The sequence below is a fragment of the Poecilia mexicana genome, unplaced genomic scaffold (assembly GCF_051168715.1).
Source record: "Poecilia mexicana isolate PSO_F unplaced genomic scaffold, ASM5116871v1 scaffold_21, whole genome shotgun sequence".
Taxonomy (NCBI): Eukaryota; Metazoa; Chordata; class Actinopteri; order Cyprinodontiformes; family Poeciliidae; genus Poecilia; species Poecilia mexicana.
This window is the reverse complement of record NW_028263390.1, coordinates 19,221,743-19,237,978: the sequence shown is the minus strand read 5'-3', so window position 1 is coordinate 19,237,978 and position 16,236 is coordinate 19,221,743. Positions and strand designations below refer to the sequence as shown.

Here is a 16,236-nt window from a genome sequence, read left to right as displayed (position 1 = left end):
TTGTGACCACGAAAATTATAACGGTTGTACCAACCGTCCAGGACTCAGACTCTTTGATGGTGGATCAACAGAAGTAGACGGGCTGCATTTACTTCCTGACCTCCATCTGCGCTACGTGACGTCGGTGCTACGTCACCTGAAACCCAGCAGTAGAATAAGAGTTACTCAATTAAGTAGCACTACAAGGGTAAGAATTTAATTTTAACCATTTTTTTTATTGAAGCTGTTAAAATGCTTAGAAGTGGTTAAAAGCCCTTAGCATGTCTTCATTTTAGGTCCTTATTATTTACTTTAATTAATCTTTACTAAAACTCTGCAACTCTGACTTTGTTTTGAACTCTCACACCAAAGCCAGTGGAAAATGTCAACATTTTTGATCTGCTGGTCAGGAATGTCTGGAAAACCCTGGCATTTTTTAATCTCCTTAAATTGTTTTCTTGATTTGGATTAGTTTGGAAAATCCCAGTTTCTATTTAAATGCTGAATCAAACTCTCTGTCTTTCTTTTACCACTACATAAATTTTACTTTATTATGATCCATTTTGGCCATAGGAAAAAACTAGACAAAGCTCCTCAATGTTGGGCTTTACAGGAGTCTTAGTGTCTTCGTGAAAACACATTAGGACTGTGATGTCTTCGTGTTTTTAGATCTGAAGCTCACATTACTCGCATAGGAAGTTGGGACTCTGTGGTTTGTTCTTCTGTCCGACGTTCTGCAGAAAGCGCCTCTCCGCCCGGCTGGACGTCCGCAGGAGAAAACGATCAAATGGGGGGAATTAACTCAAACTCCAAAAACGGGGCACACTTCAGCCTTTTAAGCCTCCAGAGAGCTTTTATTGTCCTGCCCGTTACCATGACAACGGCTAGTGTGGCGCGTTGCGTGTTGAAGTGAAAGATACCAGAGAAGTTTCTCTTTGCAAAAAGCTTTCTCTCTTTTTCACCAGTATGTTATTTTTTTATTTTCCTTTCATTTCGAATTATTTTATTTTTTTATTCTTTTTTTCTAGTTTAGTTTTTCTTTTTCTGTTATTCAGTTTTTTTTCTTTTCCTACTGTGTTTTCCTTCACCTTCTGTTAGCCTTTTTTAATGCTCTCTTTCTTTCTTTCTTTCTTCATTTCTTTTATTTTTTCCTCCTTTCTTTCTATCTTTCTTTTGTCTTCCTTTGTTTCTTTCTTTCCTTCTTTCTTTCATCTTCCTTTCTTTCTTTCTTGCTTTGTTTTTCTTATTATTTGATTTTCTTTTATTTTCTTCCTCTTCATCTCTTTCTTTCTTTTTCTTTTCCCATTTGTCTTTACTTGAGTTTCTACTGTTAGCTCATTTATTCTTTGATCTTTACTTTCTTGCCTTTTTTCCTTTTTCAGTATTTTTCTCTTGTTTCTGTTTGATTTTATTAATTTTATTACTTTTGTTTCTTTTTTTCTGGCCTACTACTTTCTTAAAAATATTTCAGAATATTTTCATTTCCAGAAAAAGCATCAAAGAATCAAATGCTCTCTGAACAGCTGCGTCTCTTTCTCCCTCTCATACCTTAATAAGTTAATTGAGTTTTGGTAACTCAGTCAAATCATGGTAAAAGGTTTGTTGAACATTAAAGTTACTGACTGGGTGTTTGTCTCTTCCTAACATCTTTTTAAGGGTGAGGAAGCTGAAGGAGACTCTGGTGACGCTGCAGCAGCTGGATAAGAACATGAGCAACCTTCGCTCCTGGCTTTCTCGTATCGAGGCCGAGCTTTCCCGGCCAATCACCTACAGCGTCTGTCATGAGAACGAGATCCAGAAGAGGCTCGCTGAACAGCAGGTAAATTACATCCACAGGTTATATTTAACTGTTTGGATTTTGTTTCACTTCCTAAATATATTATTTTCCCCTTTCATCTTTAGTATTAATATTTCTACATTTTCCCACATTTTGCTGCTCACTTTTTCTCTGTTTATCGTTAATAATTCTCACCTTTTGTTTGCTTAACGTTAGGAGATGTGGTGTTGTTGCTCTTCAGCTTTATTCTTTAATCCACGTGTCAAACTCGAGGCCCGGGGGCCAAATTTGGCCCGCCGTGGCTTTTTATGTGGCCCTCCACATTACATCAATCAGTCCCTCCAGTTTTCACAAATCTGTAGAAGTCACACAGAATCAACAAATCCCCACATTTTTTCTGATTTCTCAAAGTGAACAAAAACATGGTGCCTCAGCTTTACTCGATGTCAAGTTAAAGTCTGTGATTGATAAGGCGAGTAATAAAACGACATACATTTGCACAAATGTCGTAAAAATTTTCTACAAATATTTCAAAATTAGCATCACAAAATCTGTGATTTTGATGGAAAAAGAACGAACGATCTGGAAATCCTGTAGGAACTGATCAGTGTGAAAAGATATTTAACTTCAAGAAGCACAAACAGCTATTTCTTTATGTTTTTAACAGTTTAATTGGTTTGATCAATACATTCTGGCACATTCGGATGTTTGATCTGGGCCCAAATGTAACATGAGTCTGCAGACTGACGGTCAGGCGTCTGTGCAGGACCTGCAGAGGGACCTGGAGCAGCACACTGAAGGCGTAGCGTCCGTCCTCAGCCTGTGCGACGTTCTGCTGCAGGACGAGGACGCAGCAGGCGGCTCGGAGGCGGAGAGCGACTCCCTGCAGGAAACCAGCCGCAGCCTGGACCAGCGCTGGAGAACCATCTGTGCTCTGGCTCTGGACAGAAGACTCAGGTAGGTGCAGTTTGGTTGACGTGAACTCTGGTGCGGTTTGAATAAATATGTGAATGTAAGCCGATCAGAGACTGCTCCAAAAGCACGAAGCGGACTGTAAAGCAGGGAATTCTGGGTAAATGAAACCAAAACAAAGAGTGTGAGTCTGGTTCTAGAGGGAGAAATGACTAGTGGACTTCTACTAAAATCTGACGCCACTCTGTTTTTAATTTACATTCTGCGAAAAAGAAAGTTGTGCTGAGTGTCTTCTTCTGTTGTTTACTTTAGTAGTTCTTGGTGTAGCGCCCTCACAGGTGAGGAGTGGAACAGGTGTGAAAATGAACAGCAGCAGCTGAAAATGTGACAAATGTTGCAAGTTTAGTCCCAAACTGAACTGAATAACTTTCACTCAGGGGAAAAAGACTTTTGTTGTTTTTAGCAAACTATTTAATTTGTCCTTAGAAAGCATGAACAGCGTAACTGCCTGTAAGCGACCTGCTTGTTCGACCTTGCAAACATTTTCAGGTTACATATTTTCAGCATAATTCATGTGAACCAATATTTCCAGCCACAATAAACACTATAACTTCAACATGATGTGTTCTTGCAGAATCGAGGAAACTTGGACTATGTGGTGCAAGTTCCTCAACGACTACTCCCGCTTCGATGATTGGCTCAAGATGGCGGAGCGAACTGCTGCCAACCCGAACTCTGCAGATGTCCTCTACTCTGCAGCCAAGGAAGAGCTGAAGAAGTTTGAGGTCAGCTGGTTTTACTGTTAATTTATGTTGTTTTAGTAAATGACACATTTCCCTCCGTTGTAATAGCGCCCATTAAGATTTAGAAGTTCCCCCTTTGTTGTTAAAAGACTAAAAAATCTCATCATTGTGAAACTTTATGTATGATTTGATCAACTTTTGTCAATCTATTCAGTTAAATTTAACATTTCCTGGAGTTTGCCTGAGTTTGCTACATAACTACTAAACCGCTGGAAATAAGTAAATAAATATTAGAGCTGAAACGATTAATTTGAATTAATCGTGCTGAATTGATTATTGAAATAATCGTCAACCAATTTAATAATGGATTAATCGTTAACTGGAGCCTGCAGACTAAAGATGGCAGTTTGCTGAAAGAACGCCTTCAGAGCAAAAATTAAGCAAATATGTACAACATATATAAATATCTAAGATTAATTTCTGTCAATCTTTTCTACCCAGAACTTTCTGTAGAAAGTTTCCTACTAAGCAGCTTTTGCTGTCCAATTACTAGTCCAAAAAATAATAAACGGATTAATTTATAGTATTTATTTAGATGTAGATGCATCTTTTTGCTACCGGTAATGAAATGTTCACTAAGAATATGCTTTTATTGCATTTCAGGGAATGCAATTTACATTTTTTTATTCAAAAAAGCAATTAAATTATCTTATTTACATAGTTTTATTGCATTTGTCATATTGTGTGCAGGTGGCTTAAGTGGTTAAATAAAAAATCTGCGCCCCAATGAATATTAATATTAGCTTGTTTCTGTTACTTTGATGGAAAAGCTTAAACTGTATTAAGGATTTAGTGATCACAGGTGGATTTTATCAACGTTACAAGATCCAAAACAGTTTAAAAAGCTTTACACTGTTTTCTTATTAAAAGACAAACGGACAGTTTCCAAGTTTTGGGATCATCAGTCGTTTTCTCTAAATTTATACCGTCATTGATTCAATCAGAATCATTTCACTTTTAGCTTAAGCATCAAAGAAAATTGTTTGTAAGCTGTTTACATACAATAAACAGGTCTGGAAAGAATGAAGAAGCCTCTTAAAATGATCAGTTTCTCTGATTTTACTCCTTATAGGTTTATGTTTAAGCAAAATTAACTTTTATTCTATGAACTACTGACAACGTGTCTCTGAAATCACAAGCAGAAATTTAGTTTTTATTAGTGGGACATGAGAAATGGTCAAAATAATGAAAAAGATGCAAAGAAAACAAGTTAGTATTCATTTAGAAACAACAATACTGATGATTTAATTCAGTTCAGAAACCAATATTTGGATCAATAACCAGGCTTTCAGTGGGTTCAGTGCAGTTTTTTCCTATTCGTTGTCTTTTGTTTTGCATTGAATGTGATTTAAATTGGGAACGGTTCTCTGCATCGAGAACATAGATGGATGTAAAGATGCAGTGTTTAAATAGGAAAACTCACTAAAATCCATTTACTGATTCAATAAAATGTGTTTTCTTCAGGGTTTCCAAAGGCAGGTTCATGAGCGCCTGACTCAGCTGGAGCTCATCAACAACCAGTACCGCCGCCTGGCCCGGGAGAACCGCACCGACCGAGCCAGCCAGCTCAAAGCCATGGTGAGGGAGGGAAACCAGCGCTGGGACGGCCTGCACCGCCGAGTGGCCGCCATCTTACGCCGCCTGAAGGTATTAATCACACCTAACGCACGACTCCAAAGGGACGCACCGATCCGATGTTAGTACCTGAACCAGTTCTATTCAGTCTATTTCTATGCCTTATTTGTTTTACATTATACTTTCTGAACCATATTTTCCTGATGACTTGGACTGAAGCTTGTGTATCAAAGTGAGCCGCACAAGTGCAGAGTTGGCAAATGAATTTGTACTTCAGATCGTTTAAAAGAAAATGTTTTGAGTCAATCCAGCGATGTTTCTCTGTGTGAAAAAGTGCAGACATTTTGGCACGAGGGCCAAAAATGTCAAATTGCAACAACTGAGGGGCCCACAAAATGTTTAGTACTTTTATTTATAATCGCAGAAACTATTTTATTTTGTTAGCTAAGTAACAAAACTCAGTATTTTAATGAATTAAGCAAAGCAGTCAGATATCTGATAAGGATAAATAAGGATTTAGCAGGGTTTACAGATTAAAAATGAACAGCAAATCATATCCTAATTATTTTTTTATATTTTTCTGGATTTTTAAAATCTCTTTTTAGCAACAAGAACATTTGGTGGCTCACTCTTTATTTCTCCAACTGCATGTTTTTAGTCCCTTTTTCTAATAAATTAAATCAAAACCAAACCTGAATACTTCTTGTTGAACATTACATTTTCAATTTAAAATGTGAAGATTTTAAACAACAAAAGAAAGTTTAGGTTATTCTTGAAATGTGATCAAGGGCCGCCCAGAATTTTCCTGAGGGCCACCAATGGCCCCCGGGCCACACTTTGAACACCCCTGGTTTACAGTAAAGAGAAAGCTTAGTTTGTTGTATCAGTTTTATAAATAAAATGTTTCCACGTCATCGTATGAGCAGCTTTTACACCAATCCAGAAGCCTGAAATGATGGTAATGAAAATATTCTGTGTTTGTTTTCGTTTTGTTCTCCCTCCTCCATGCTTGTTTTCGTTTCTCCCAGTATTTTACCAGCCAGCGGGAGGAGTTTGAAGGGACCAGGGAGAGCATGCTAGTTTGGCTGACGGAGCTGGACCTCCAGCTCACCAACGTGGAGCATTTCTCCGAAAGCGACGTCCATCAAAAGATCCAGCAGCTCAACGTGAGGCGCTCACATCTCACATATCCGATTTATTACCTCTGAAGGAGAACTTGTCAAGCTTTTAAGCTGCTGGTTTCGTATTTTGGTCGAGGGATGACTCTCTTTCGCCTCATTAGGAGGACACTTTTAAATTTCACAAACAGGCATGTGTTGCTCGTTCTGGTTTTCCTGACTCCGTCTCCGTTCGTCCATCCATCTTCCGGCAGAGCTTCCAAAAGGAGATCAGCCTGAACACTGAGCGCATTGACGGGTTGATAGTGTTTGGTGAGGCTCTGATCCAGAAAAGTTCAGCTCAGGATGCGGCTCTGATAGAGGATGAGCTGGAGGAGCTTCACTCCTACTGCCAGGAGGTTTTCAGCAGGCTGGTCCGCTTCCACCAGCGCCTCAGCCAGCCTCCGGTGAGCCGGACCACACACGAGCTGCACTCCTTACTGTATATCATTAAGCCTTTAAATTCCACTAAATCCTAAAAAAAACCCACACACTTTATGTTCTTTACCCACTGTCTCATATAAAAAACAATGATATATTTTAAAAATGTGCCAGTTTGTAATTTATATTTTACAGTGAGGGAACTTATGAAGCTGCAAAAGGGCCGGTAGCTATTGGACCCGTCTATGGACGGGGGGGGCATGTTGAGAAAATGACTAGAGATTATTCTCACTGTAAAGGTAGATGGAGAACATTATTTCCATTATTTCCATTATCCTGCAGCAAAAGGCTGGAACTTCAAAAATAGAAACTTTTGAAGGTATTTTGAAGAATATCTTGTCTGAAACCTGAACATGTTTCAGCTAAAAATGCTTATTTTATTCCAGGGGTGTCCAAACTTTTTGGCATTGGAGCCAGAAATGTTAAGCTGAAAGAACCAAAGTATATTTTTAATCATGCCAATGCCAAAACGTTTGACATCACTGACTTTTCTAAAGAGAGACAAAAGAAAATCCAGAAAAAGATGAAAAATGTAGGATATGATTTGCTGTTTCTTTGTTTTTTTTTAATTTGGCAAACCTGCAAACTTTTTGTTTCAAGTCTGCAAAGGATTACAGATCTCTGACATCCAGATCAAGAATAAACCAAACTTTTTTTGGTGGTTAAACTCTTAAAATTAAAGTTTTTAAAATCTTTGAAAGACTAATAAAAAATAACAATGTTGTAATATCCAATAATAACAATGTTATTATATTCCAAATAACATTATTTGTAATTAATATTTTAATAAAATAATTGTATTTAAACAATAATGTTAATTTAAAATTTCTTTTTCAAATATTATTTTTTATTAAGTTTTTAAAGCTTAATAATATTAAATGTTAATATTAATACTTTTATTTTTGGAATAATGTTAAAAATATTTTAACATTGTTAGCATAACAACAAAAATATTCATTGATATTATAATGAATATTTTATTTCATGTGAAAGCAACACAACTTTATTATTTTATTTCATTAAAATATTGTGTTGTTTAAAAATAAAATAGTTTCTGGTTATAATTAAAAGTGCTAAAGATGTTTGGCCAAAACCTTCATTCTTTAATCCAGATGATCCGGGAGGAGCCCGACCTCTCTGACCTCACCGTTTCCCTGGAGTCGAGCTTGGAGCTGATTGGTCGGCCGTGGCTGGGGCGGAGCCAGACGAGCCTGCCGGCCACGCCCACTCACCTGCTCGGTTCCCTTCTGGACCGGTCGGGGCGGGAGACGCCGGTGAGCGTCGACTCCCTGCCTCTGGAGTGGGACCACACCGGAGACGTGGGAGGGTCGTCGTCACACGAGGATGAGGAGGAAGAGGAGGAGCAGGAGGATGAAGGGGCTTACTTCAGCGCGCACTCGGGTATCTTCAAAATAAGATGTTTTTGGATTAGTTCAACAGTGCCACAGATACGGCCCTCCGATGCTTTTTATTATTCTTTTAGGGTGAGATTAAACAGAAAACACTGAGCACAGCAGAAATACTTGTTCTCTAGTTTTGCTTTTATTTTTATCTCATAAAAAGTTGAGTCACAAACATTTTGTGAGTTTTTACTCAAAAACAAACTGGTCACACACATCCAGTGTGTCTGGATAAATACAGCAATAATTCTTATTTTCTTTGCTGAGAATAAACTAAGTACATTTTATAGACTTAAAAAATGGAATATAATGAGCTGAAAAAGTAAAATGACTGTAAAAGTTTAAATATTGTTTTATTTATTGTTGTGCAGATAAAAGAAAGAATTCACAATAATATTTTTAATTTGGGAGGTGAGTAAAAAAAAAAAAAAAAAATCGCCCCTGAATATTTTCATCTTGGGAATTTTGGACTTTAGTGTAAAAAGTTTGGACACCCCTCATTTAGGGGTTTCTTTTTCGTTGTGATTGCTGCTCTAGCAAAGACTAATGCAGCATTTTCACTTATAACAAGACGTTTATCAGCTCCTGCTTTCAAAGCCTGGGGTAAAACAGCGGATGAGTTTCCCGTTCGAATCAGATCAGATGGCTGAACTTTCTTTAGACGGGTTGTGGGTATGACATCGAGACAGAAGGAGCTCAGTCGCCTCGTCGGATCCAGAGGGTGAGATTTATTTTTCGGCTTACCTCAGACGGGTCCAGCGGGGTAGGAGCTGATTTCTGAGCTGCCTGTCAGATAATTCATGATTTTGAGTCATTGGTATGTTTGTCTCATTTCCAAAACCTGCATTGGCCTTAATATTTACCTCAAGACGATGAATCTTCGATTTTGTTCAGCTTAGAGGAAGAAAAATAAAGTACAATGTCAAAAAAATAAATCCCATGCTCCTTAAATTTGAATTAATCCAGTCGAGTGTAGACGCTGTAAGTGTGACTATAAAAACTGGATGTAATAAATAACTTTAACAGGCAAAAACTATCAAACAAGACCTGCTACACATCTTCATGTTCTGCGTCATAAATCCACCAACACCGCTGCTCCTCAGGGTGCAGGAAATGCTTCCAGGAAATATCTTCCATCAGATTATAAATTAGACACGTCCACACTGTTAGTGGATTGTAAACCTTTCGGTTTTTCACAACAAAATTATAAAATATTCTCTAAGGAGCTAAAACTGGAAGGTCAAACTCATGATTCTCATTTTGTGTGTCTTTAAGTTGCAAAGATTCCTTAAAGTTTAAGAGTAATGATTGATTTTTGGGTTAAATTCAAGTTTTCAGTTAAGAACACGTCAGGATTAAATTCCCGTCGAGGTTGGAGCCCATGTTTGGTTAACTAGTTTTACCGCTGTACAATGGCTGCTGGAAAAGAGAAGTGTTTTGTTGTTGACTTACCATCCAGAAACAACTTGCTGCATTCTTGTTGGTTGTGCAGTAGGCTCCACTTCTGCTTTTCCAAGATGTACGATTGTATAATTGGATATCTGTTTGCAGCCATTTTCACCTTCGAGTGTAAACATTAGTTATTGAAATTTGTTAGGATAAGTCTGTAGTCTATACAAAACATGCTCATTACATTTTTTGCACAAAATAATTATTAAATAATGACGTTTTAGTTTTGAGCTCCTTTCAGAATGAGCTGTCTTAGGGCCTTTTGTCACTTCAAGTCCAAATACGTTGCTGCTTTCCACACCCCTCAAATCCACGTTTACACTCGCACATGAAAATTATGCGCAATTGTACAACCGTACATCTTTGAAAAGCAGATGTGGAGCCTCCTGTGCAACCAGGAAGAAGAATACAAGTGGTTTCTGGATGGTAAGTCAACAACAAAACACTTCTCTAATCCAGCAGCCATTGTACAGCAGTAAAACCAGCTGACCAAAGGTGCTAGATCTCCACTTGTGTTGCTAGGTAACGGGTAACATTTTTTTTTTCCTCAAGCGATTGGGTTATTTTCAGAAAACCTAATTTCCCTGAATTTTGCACAGTCGGTCTCCTTTAACCTGCCAATACATTTTGTTCTGCAGTCTCCAGCCTGTCTCTGGCTGTTCGCGATTGTTCATGGAGAACAACAGAAGCTCAGCCGGATCCAGAAGGACACGCTGAGCCGACACCGGCTCTGACCAGCACGCCTCTGAAGCAGGGCTATGTACGTCTCACGGTTCCCTCTGCGAGGCCTCGCCGTCCAGCCAGATGTCAGCCCTGATGATCTACTTGTTGTGCTTTTCCAGCTGCGGCTCATGTCCCAGTGCAGCGGGAGCATCGAGAACATAAAGAGAGTCTCTCTGATCCTCGACGACGACGAGGAGCAGCCAGAGGAGTTCGGCTTGACGGGTCTGAATGCCTCAGACAAGCAGTCAGGTGAGATTACTGCGCAGAAAACTGTCTGCACTGCGAGGGAGGACTCAAAACAGACATCTGCCATAAAATCTCAGAACCAGTGTAAAAGAAACCAGGTGGTGCATAAGTTATGAATGCATGCAGTCAAGGAATCGGTTCAAAAGAAAATAAATTAGGAAAATACTCATGAACCGTCATTTTAACTCATTCACTTGGGAATCTGCAGGAGTTTTTTTTTTCTTTGTACGTCAGAAAATAAGATATTTGGGCAGAAAAATTTAAATCTGCAGAAACTTTGACTGACTTGGACTGAAGTTAATCATTTTGACAACAGAGACATAAAATCACGTCATTCCCAGTGTTGGGTTTGTCGGAGGAACCGTGAGGCTCTTGGTCTGTTTCTGCTTAACTGGACATGGGAACTTTGATACAACTTTAACATCTTTGGGCATTTTAAAGAACAACTACAACTTGCTGCCAGAAAACTGAAAATAAACAATAAGTGGATGTTTCTGTGGGATAATGATGCAGAATATTTCCACAAATCCACATAAAAATGGTTCACTTCATACAAAATATTTTAATTTCTCAGTCCTCTGATTTAAATCCTATAAAAACCTGATGGTTGGGCAAAGAGCAAACATTTTAAACTGCAGAAGTGCTTCTTTTTCTTACCTGAGTAAGATGCAGTAAGTTGTTCTTATTGCCACTTTATAACATCAGAAATGTAAAATAAAAACTTGAAGTCCATGTCATAGAAACACCAATAAGTGTAAAAAACGCCTGAGTTTGTTGTGTGTTTTCAGGTGTGATCGAGCGCTGGGAGCTGCTCCGGGCCCAGTCCAGGTGCAGCCAGCAGTCTGGCACTCTGGATCCTCAGCAGATGACCTTTGACCTGGACGACCTCACTTCCTGGCTGGAAACCGTGATCCCTGAGCTGGAGCGCCTCTCGCAGTCTGAACCTGCAGGCGGCATAGAGGACATGGAGTCCAGAGCCAAAGAGCTGAAGGTGACGATTTAATCCGAGGGATCGACTTTAATCCAGATTAAGTTTTAAGTGATTTATTTATTTTTATTCTTTGTTTTTACAGGAAATGGAGAAAGCGTTCTGCCACTACAAGGCCATAATGCTGTCGGTGAACCTGCAGGCGAAGGAGGCTCCAGAAACGCAGGACAGAGTGGCGAGGGCGAACCGGGACTGGAGCCGAGCGTGTACTGGTCTGCAGCGCTGGGACCACAGCCTGAGGAGGAAGCTGATTCGCTGCCAGGTGGCAAGAAAACGCTTGAATGAACCGACACGAGTTAATATCAACGAGTCGGGTTCATTCAAACTCAAACTGGGTCGACTGAAGCTTTACAGGTTTACTTAGTTGGTTCCTATAGGCGAATTGGACCGGCTTCCATATGTAGTATTTTATATCACGTTGGTGCTGATTGAACACGAATGACTGATTTTAAATGCCATCATGAAACACTAATATTTTAAAAATAAAATTGTAACTCAGCTAATAAAGTATTGAATACAAATAAATATGAAAATTAAGCAAAAACCCATATTTAAATTCAGCTTGGATAAAAGCTGATTTTATAGAAATTAGTTAATAATTTGCTTCTACACCATAACTGTAAATCCTGGTTTTCCGCTACCAGAAAACCAGAGGTGGTGTTGCTCAGAGTGTGGCGCCGGGGGCCGTGAGTGGCCCGCGAAATGATTTTGGGCGGCCCTCAATCACATATCGAAAATTTTCTGAATTTGGTTTCCAATCCCAGACGATTAGAAACACATTTAAACAAAATGTGAGGCTGCAGTTTTCAGAAAAAACAACTTAAAACCTGTCTAACATGTAAAAGTACTCACTTTTTAATCAGTTTTTTTATTTATTAAACTTTGCAAAATAAAGCAAAAGTGAGTAAAATCTTTTGTTTTTTGCTGTAAAGATGCACAGAAAAAATAAAACTAGTAAAATAAAATCAACCCAAAAAAAATGCAAGAATTGGTTTTCTCATATTTCAAATCTACTTTGTTTTTAAATTATTGCTTGTTTATCAATGAGAGGGTAAAAATCACAACAGCTATCCAATTTAAATAAAAATTGTCCTTCATCTTCACATTTTTGACACCCTTATGTCTTAAAGTTTGGAAAATGTTAATTAACTAAAAGGATCTGTGATAAAAATGAGATGTAAGGAATTCGGTAAAATAGTTTTACTCTGTTGAATAGATGCGATTTCTGCTCCTCATTTCTGGTTTCTGCTGTAATCGTAGCGCCAACACTGATTGAAAACGTTCTTTTCTTATTCTGACGACCTGAAAGTTATAAAATAAAACATCTGTGAAAGATTAAAATCACATTTCAGTTTGTGATCTTTTGTTCCTCTGACCGCGACTCGTTTTCCTCAGATCTTTTAAACGCCGTAGGAAAATTAGCTTTAGATTATTTGCCCACTTTTAAAAGGCCCATTTCTCCAATTTCTCGTCAAACCGTATAAAACGCTTGATCAAGTTTTAGAGTAGCATTACACAAGTTTTATGGACATCCTGCTCCTGCCAGGACCTTTTGAAAATATATTGCTGTTGTCAAACTCCAAAAAAGGCCCATAAACAATAAAGCATGTGATATCTTGTTTTTGCTCAACTTTCCAGTAAATGCAGGACTTTCATGGTGAGAAATTTTGAACTCTGATATATTTTGTTTTTTTTCCTGTGCAGGAGTTTCATGAAACTCTTCAGTCTCTGCTGCTGTGGCTCGCTCAGGCGGAGAGCAGATGCTACAGCGTAGACGTAAAGCATCCAGAGACGAGCGTCGGAGCGCTGAGACGGCAGGAAGACAGGCTGACGGTGAGCGGCAGATTAACAGATTGGGATGAGAGATGGAGCGTCAGGACCGAAACAGTTCATCTGATTAATTGATTCTTGTAATAACTTAGTAATTCAGTAACTGATGAATCGTTAACTGGAGTTTACAGACTGAGAAAAAGGTCATTTGAGGAAAAAAACGACATACGCAGAGCAGCAATTAAACCTAAACGGTAAAAAAAAAACATAAATATGAATTTTACATTTTTTAAGATTAAAAAAACAACTTAAAATGTTGTCTACCTGGAACTCTTCAAGCTTAGTTTTATCTGGTCCAAATTCTGTGAATAAAAAAATCTTTTTTTTTTTCCTGTGGAAGAAGATTACGTCCACTGGAAAAGTACATTTAATCTTCTGAGATTATGTTGGAATTCTGAGATTAAAGTGGGAATTCCAACTTTAATCTTAATTCTGACCTTTTTATTGCAGAATTGAATTAAATCTTCTGAGATTAAAGTGAATTATGAGGAAGAAGTCAGGATTCTTGTTAAGTGGTCCAGATATAAAAGTCTCTTAGCTGCAGATGTTTCCTTTGCCAAAGGAAACATCTGGACCACTGTTTCCAGATATTTTTATGCATTTTAGACAATAAAAATATTTTCAGATTTTAAAAAAATGACTTGATTTTTATTTTATTTGCACATTTCAATAGGTTTCTAATCTTGTCTAAAACAGGGAGACCGGTTTTTTTTCTGCCTGTTAATTGGTAGAGTAATGCGTCACCAAGTCGTCTGCAGACCTTCTTATGTCTGGTGCTGCTTGCGCTGTGCAGGAGCTGCAGGCGGATCTGCGCAGCCGGCAGGCTCACCAGGCGTCTCTGCAGGCCCTCTGGTCTCAGCTGCAGCCTGAAGACGCAGCAGAGGACTGCGACGAGGCGCAGGAGAAGCTGCATGTGACGGGCACCAAGCTGAAGCAGCTCAGGAGGAAGGTGGAGGACGACCTGCGCGCCCTGCAGCAGCGCCTGCTGCTCCAGGATCCTGGCTCTGCAGAAGCAGACACAAAAACGGCCTCCTCCACCCTGAGGTACGTACAGAGGACGGGTTACGTAGGAGTTAAATCCGCTTCTATTAACTTTTGTTTCTGTTCGTCAGGTGCAGGAGGGAATCGTCCCCGCCCCGATCGTTCTTCTCCCGCCTCCTCAGAGCCGCCTTCCCCCTGCAGCTGCTGCTGCTGCTCCTCCTGCTGCTGCCCTGCCTGATTCCCCTGTCGGACAGCGAGCCGGGCTGCACCCTGACCAACAACTTCGCCTGGTCCTTCTACCCCATGCTGCACTACACCAACGGCCCGCCGCCCACCTGACGGACGCTTGTGTCCAACGAGAGACATTTCCCAACAATACGTGGGTGACTTTTCAGGAAAATGTTTTAAAGACGACCTATTGTGCTTCCTTGAACCGGTTAGATATAAACAAAACATGTAGAGATTCCATCTCTGCCCATTTTCCAGAATGTTTTAGGATCCCTGTCACTTTAAATCCAAACCATCTGCTGCTGGCCTCGCCCCCAACTCAACATCTGCACTGATATGTAAAACAGATGCGCAATTATACAACCGTACGTCTTGGAAAAGCAGAAGTGGAGCCTCCTGCACAATCAACAAGAATGCAGCAAGTGGTTTCTGGATGATAAGTCAACAGAAGCAGCCATTGTACAGCACATACAACTCTGGAAAAAATTAAAATGCTCAGTTTCTCTGATTTTACTTTTTATAGGTTTATGTTTGAGTAAAATGAACTACTGACAACAAGTCTCTGAAATTACAAGCAGCGATTTAGTATTTATCTCCAAGAAATGAGAAATGGTCAAATAAGGGAAAAGATGCAAAAAAAAAAGTTCATGTTCATCTAGAAACAACAATATTAACGTTTTAACTCAGGAAGAGTTCAGAAATCAATGTTTGGTGGAAAAACCAGAAGGTTTTCAATGCAGTGGGCTCTTAGTTTTTTCCAGAGCTGAAAAACCAGCTGACCAAATGTGCTGGAGGTAACGGTGCAAGAATCGGGAGGTTTTTGAAACTGCTCGTTTTCCAGACGCCAAAAAAAAAAAAAAAAACGGCTGGGTGATTTTTTAAAAATGTTTTTCTTTTTTTAAAAAAAAAATCTATTTCTTTGACACAAATATTAACATTTGCAAATGTATTTATACCATTTCTAAACATTTACAACTAAAATCAATATATTTTAATTAGATCAACAAACTGAGGAATGTTTTCAAAATTTTCTGCAAATAAAAATCAAAAGTTGTTGAATTCAGCTTTGTGTTTCCACCTTTCCAAAAATGGAAATTAAAAATAAGTTACATTGGATTTTGTTTGCATATACATTTATATTTTTGATAAAATTCCAGTAAAAACATTGAAGTTTTTAGCTGTAATGTGACAAAATGTTATAATTTTCAATCATTTTTGAAAAATGGATCAAATAAATTTATTCCAACATTAAATTTTTATTTATACCCATTTAGAATTTTTAATTTAATTTAATTCTGAGGCTTAAAAACTCTGAATCAAAAGGAGAAATTTTAAAAATAAAGATGGTAAAACTGCCTGACTCACTTTAAAAATAAGGCCTGATTTGTAAATTTTTGTTTAAAACATCAGTAATAAGCAGATCCGTTTTATATTCTCATGCCTTTTATCTTATTCTAGCTCTTTAAAATCTGTTTTATTGTTTTTACTGATTCAGGTCGGATTTAAATCGGATTTTTCTTTAAAATGACTCGGCTCCATAATGTTTCTATACATTCAACATTTCATCGTGTTTCATGTTTGAATCCTAGAAAAAAAACTGTTTTGTGTTTTTATAAATCTGATTCATTTTTAGTAGCAGGATGTTTGTGTACAGAATGTAAGGCTTTTTATTTATGTCTGATTTTCTGTTAGTAAATCCTAATTGTTTTCCTTCATTCTCCATTTGCCTCATTTAATAACATATTAA

General features: G+C 38.4%; 1 protein-coding gene across 5 annotated transcripts in view; it reads left to right on the top strand.

The window, feature by feature from the left end:
* The window catches only part of syne2a (spectrin repeat containing, nuclear envelope 2a), a 112,479-nt gene extending 96,275 nt beyond the window's left edge, over positions 1-16,204 (top strand). For all 5 annotated transcript variants that reach the window (XM_015003929.2, XM_088001799.1, XM_088001797.1 and 2 more), the window contains 14 exons: positions 1,636-1,798; positions 2,523-2,713; positions 3,303-3,453; positions 4,936-5,118; positions 6,075-6,212; positions 6,419-6,610; positions 7,757-8,045; positions 10,132-10,253; positions 10,336-10,465; positions 11,251-11,453; positions 11,536-11,712; positions 13,155-13,283; positions 14,074-14,324; positions 14,393-16,204. In XM_015003929.2, the coding sequence (XP_014859415.2) occupies positions 1,636-1,798; positions 2,523-2,713; positions 3,303-3,453; positions 4,936-5,118; positions 6,075-6,212; positions 6,419-6,610; positions 7,757-8,045; positions 10,132-10,253; positions 10,336-10,465; positions 11,251-11,453; positions 11,536-11,712; positions 13,155-13,283; positions 14,074-14,324; positions 14,393-14,600 (2,527 nt within the window). In that variant the 3' untranslated portion in view covers positions 14,601-16,204. The remainder of the gene's footprint in view (positions 1-1,635; positions 1,799-2,522; positions 2,714-3,302; positions 3,454-4,935; positions 5,119-6,074; positions 6,213-6,418; positions 6,611-7,756; positions 8,046-10,131; positions 10,254-10,335; positions 10,466-11,250; positions 11,454-11,535; positions 11,713-13,154; positions 13,284-14,073; positions 14,325-14,392) is intronic.
* Positions 16,205-16,236: the final 32 nt, after the last annotated feature.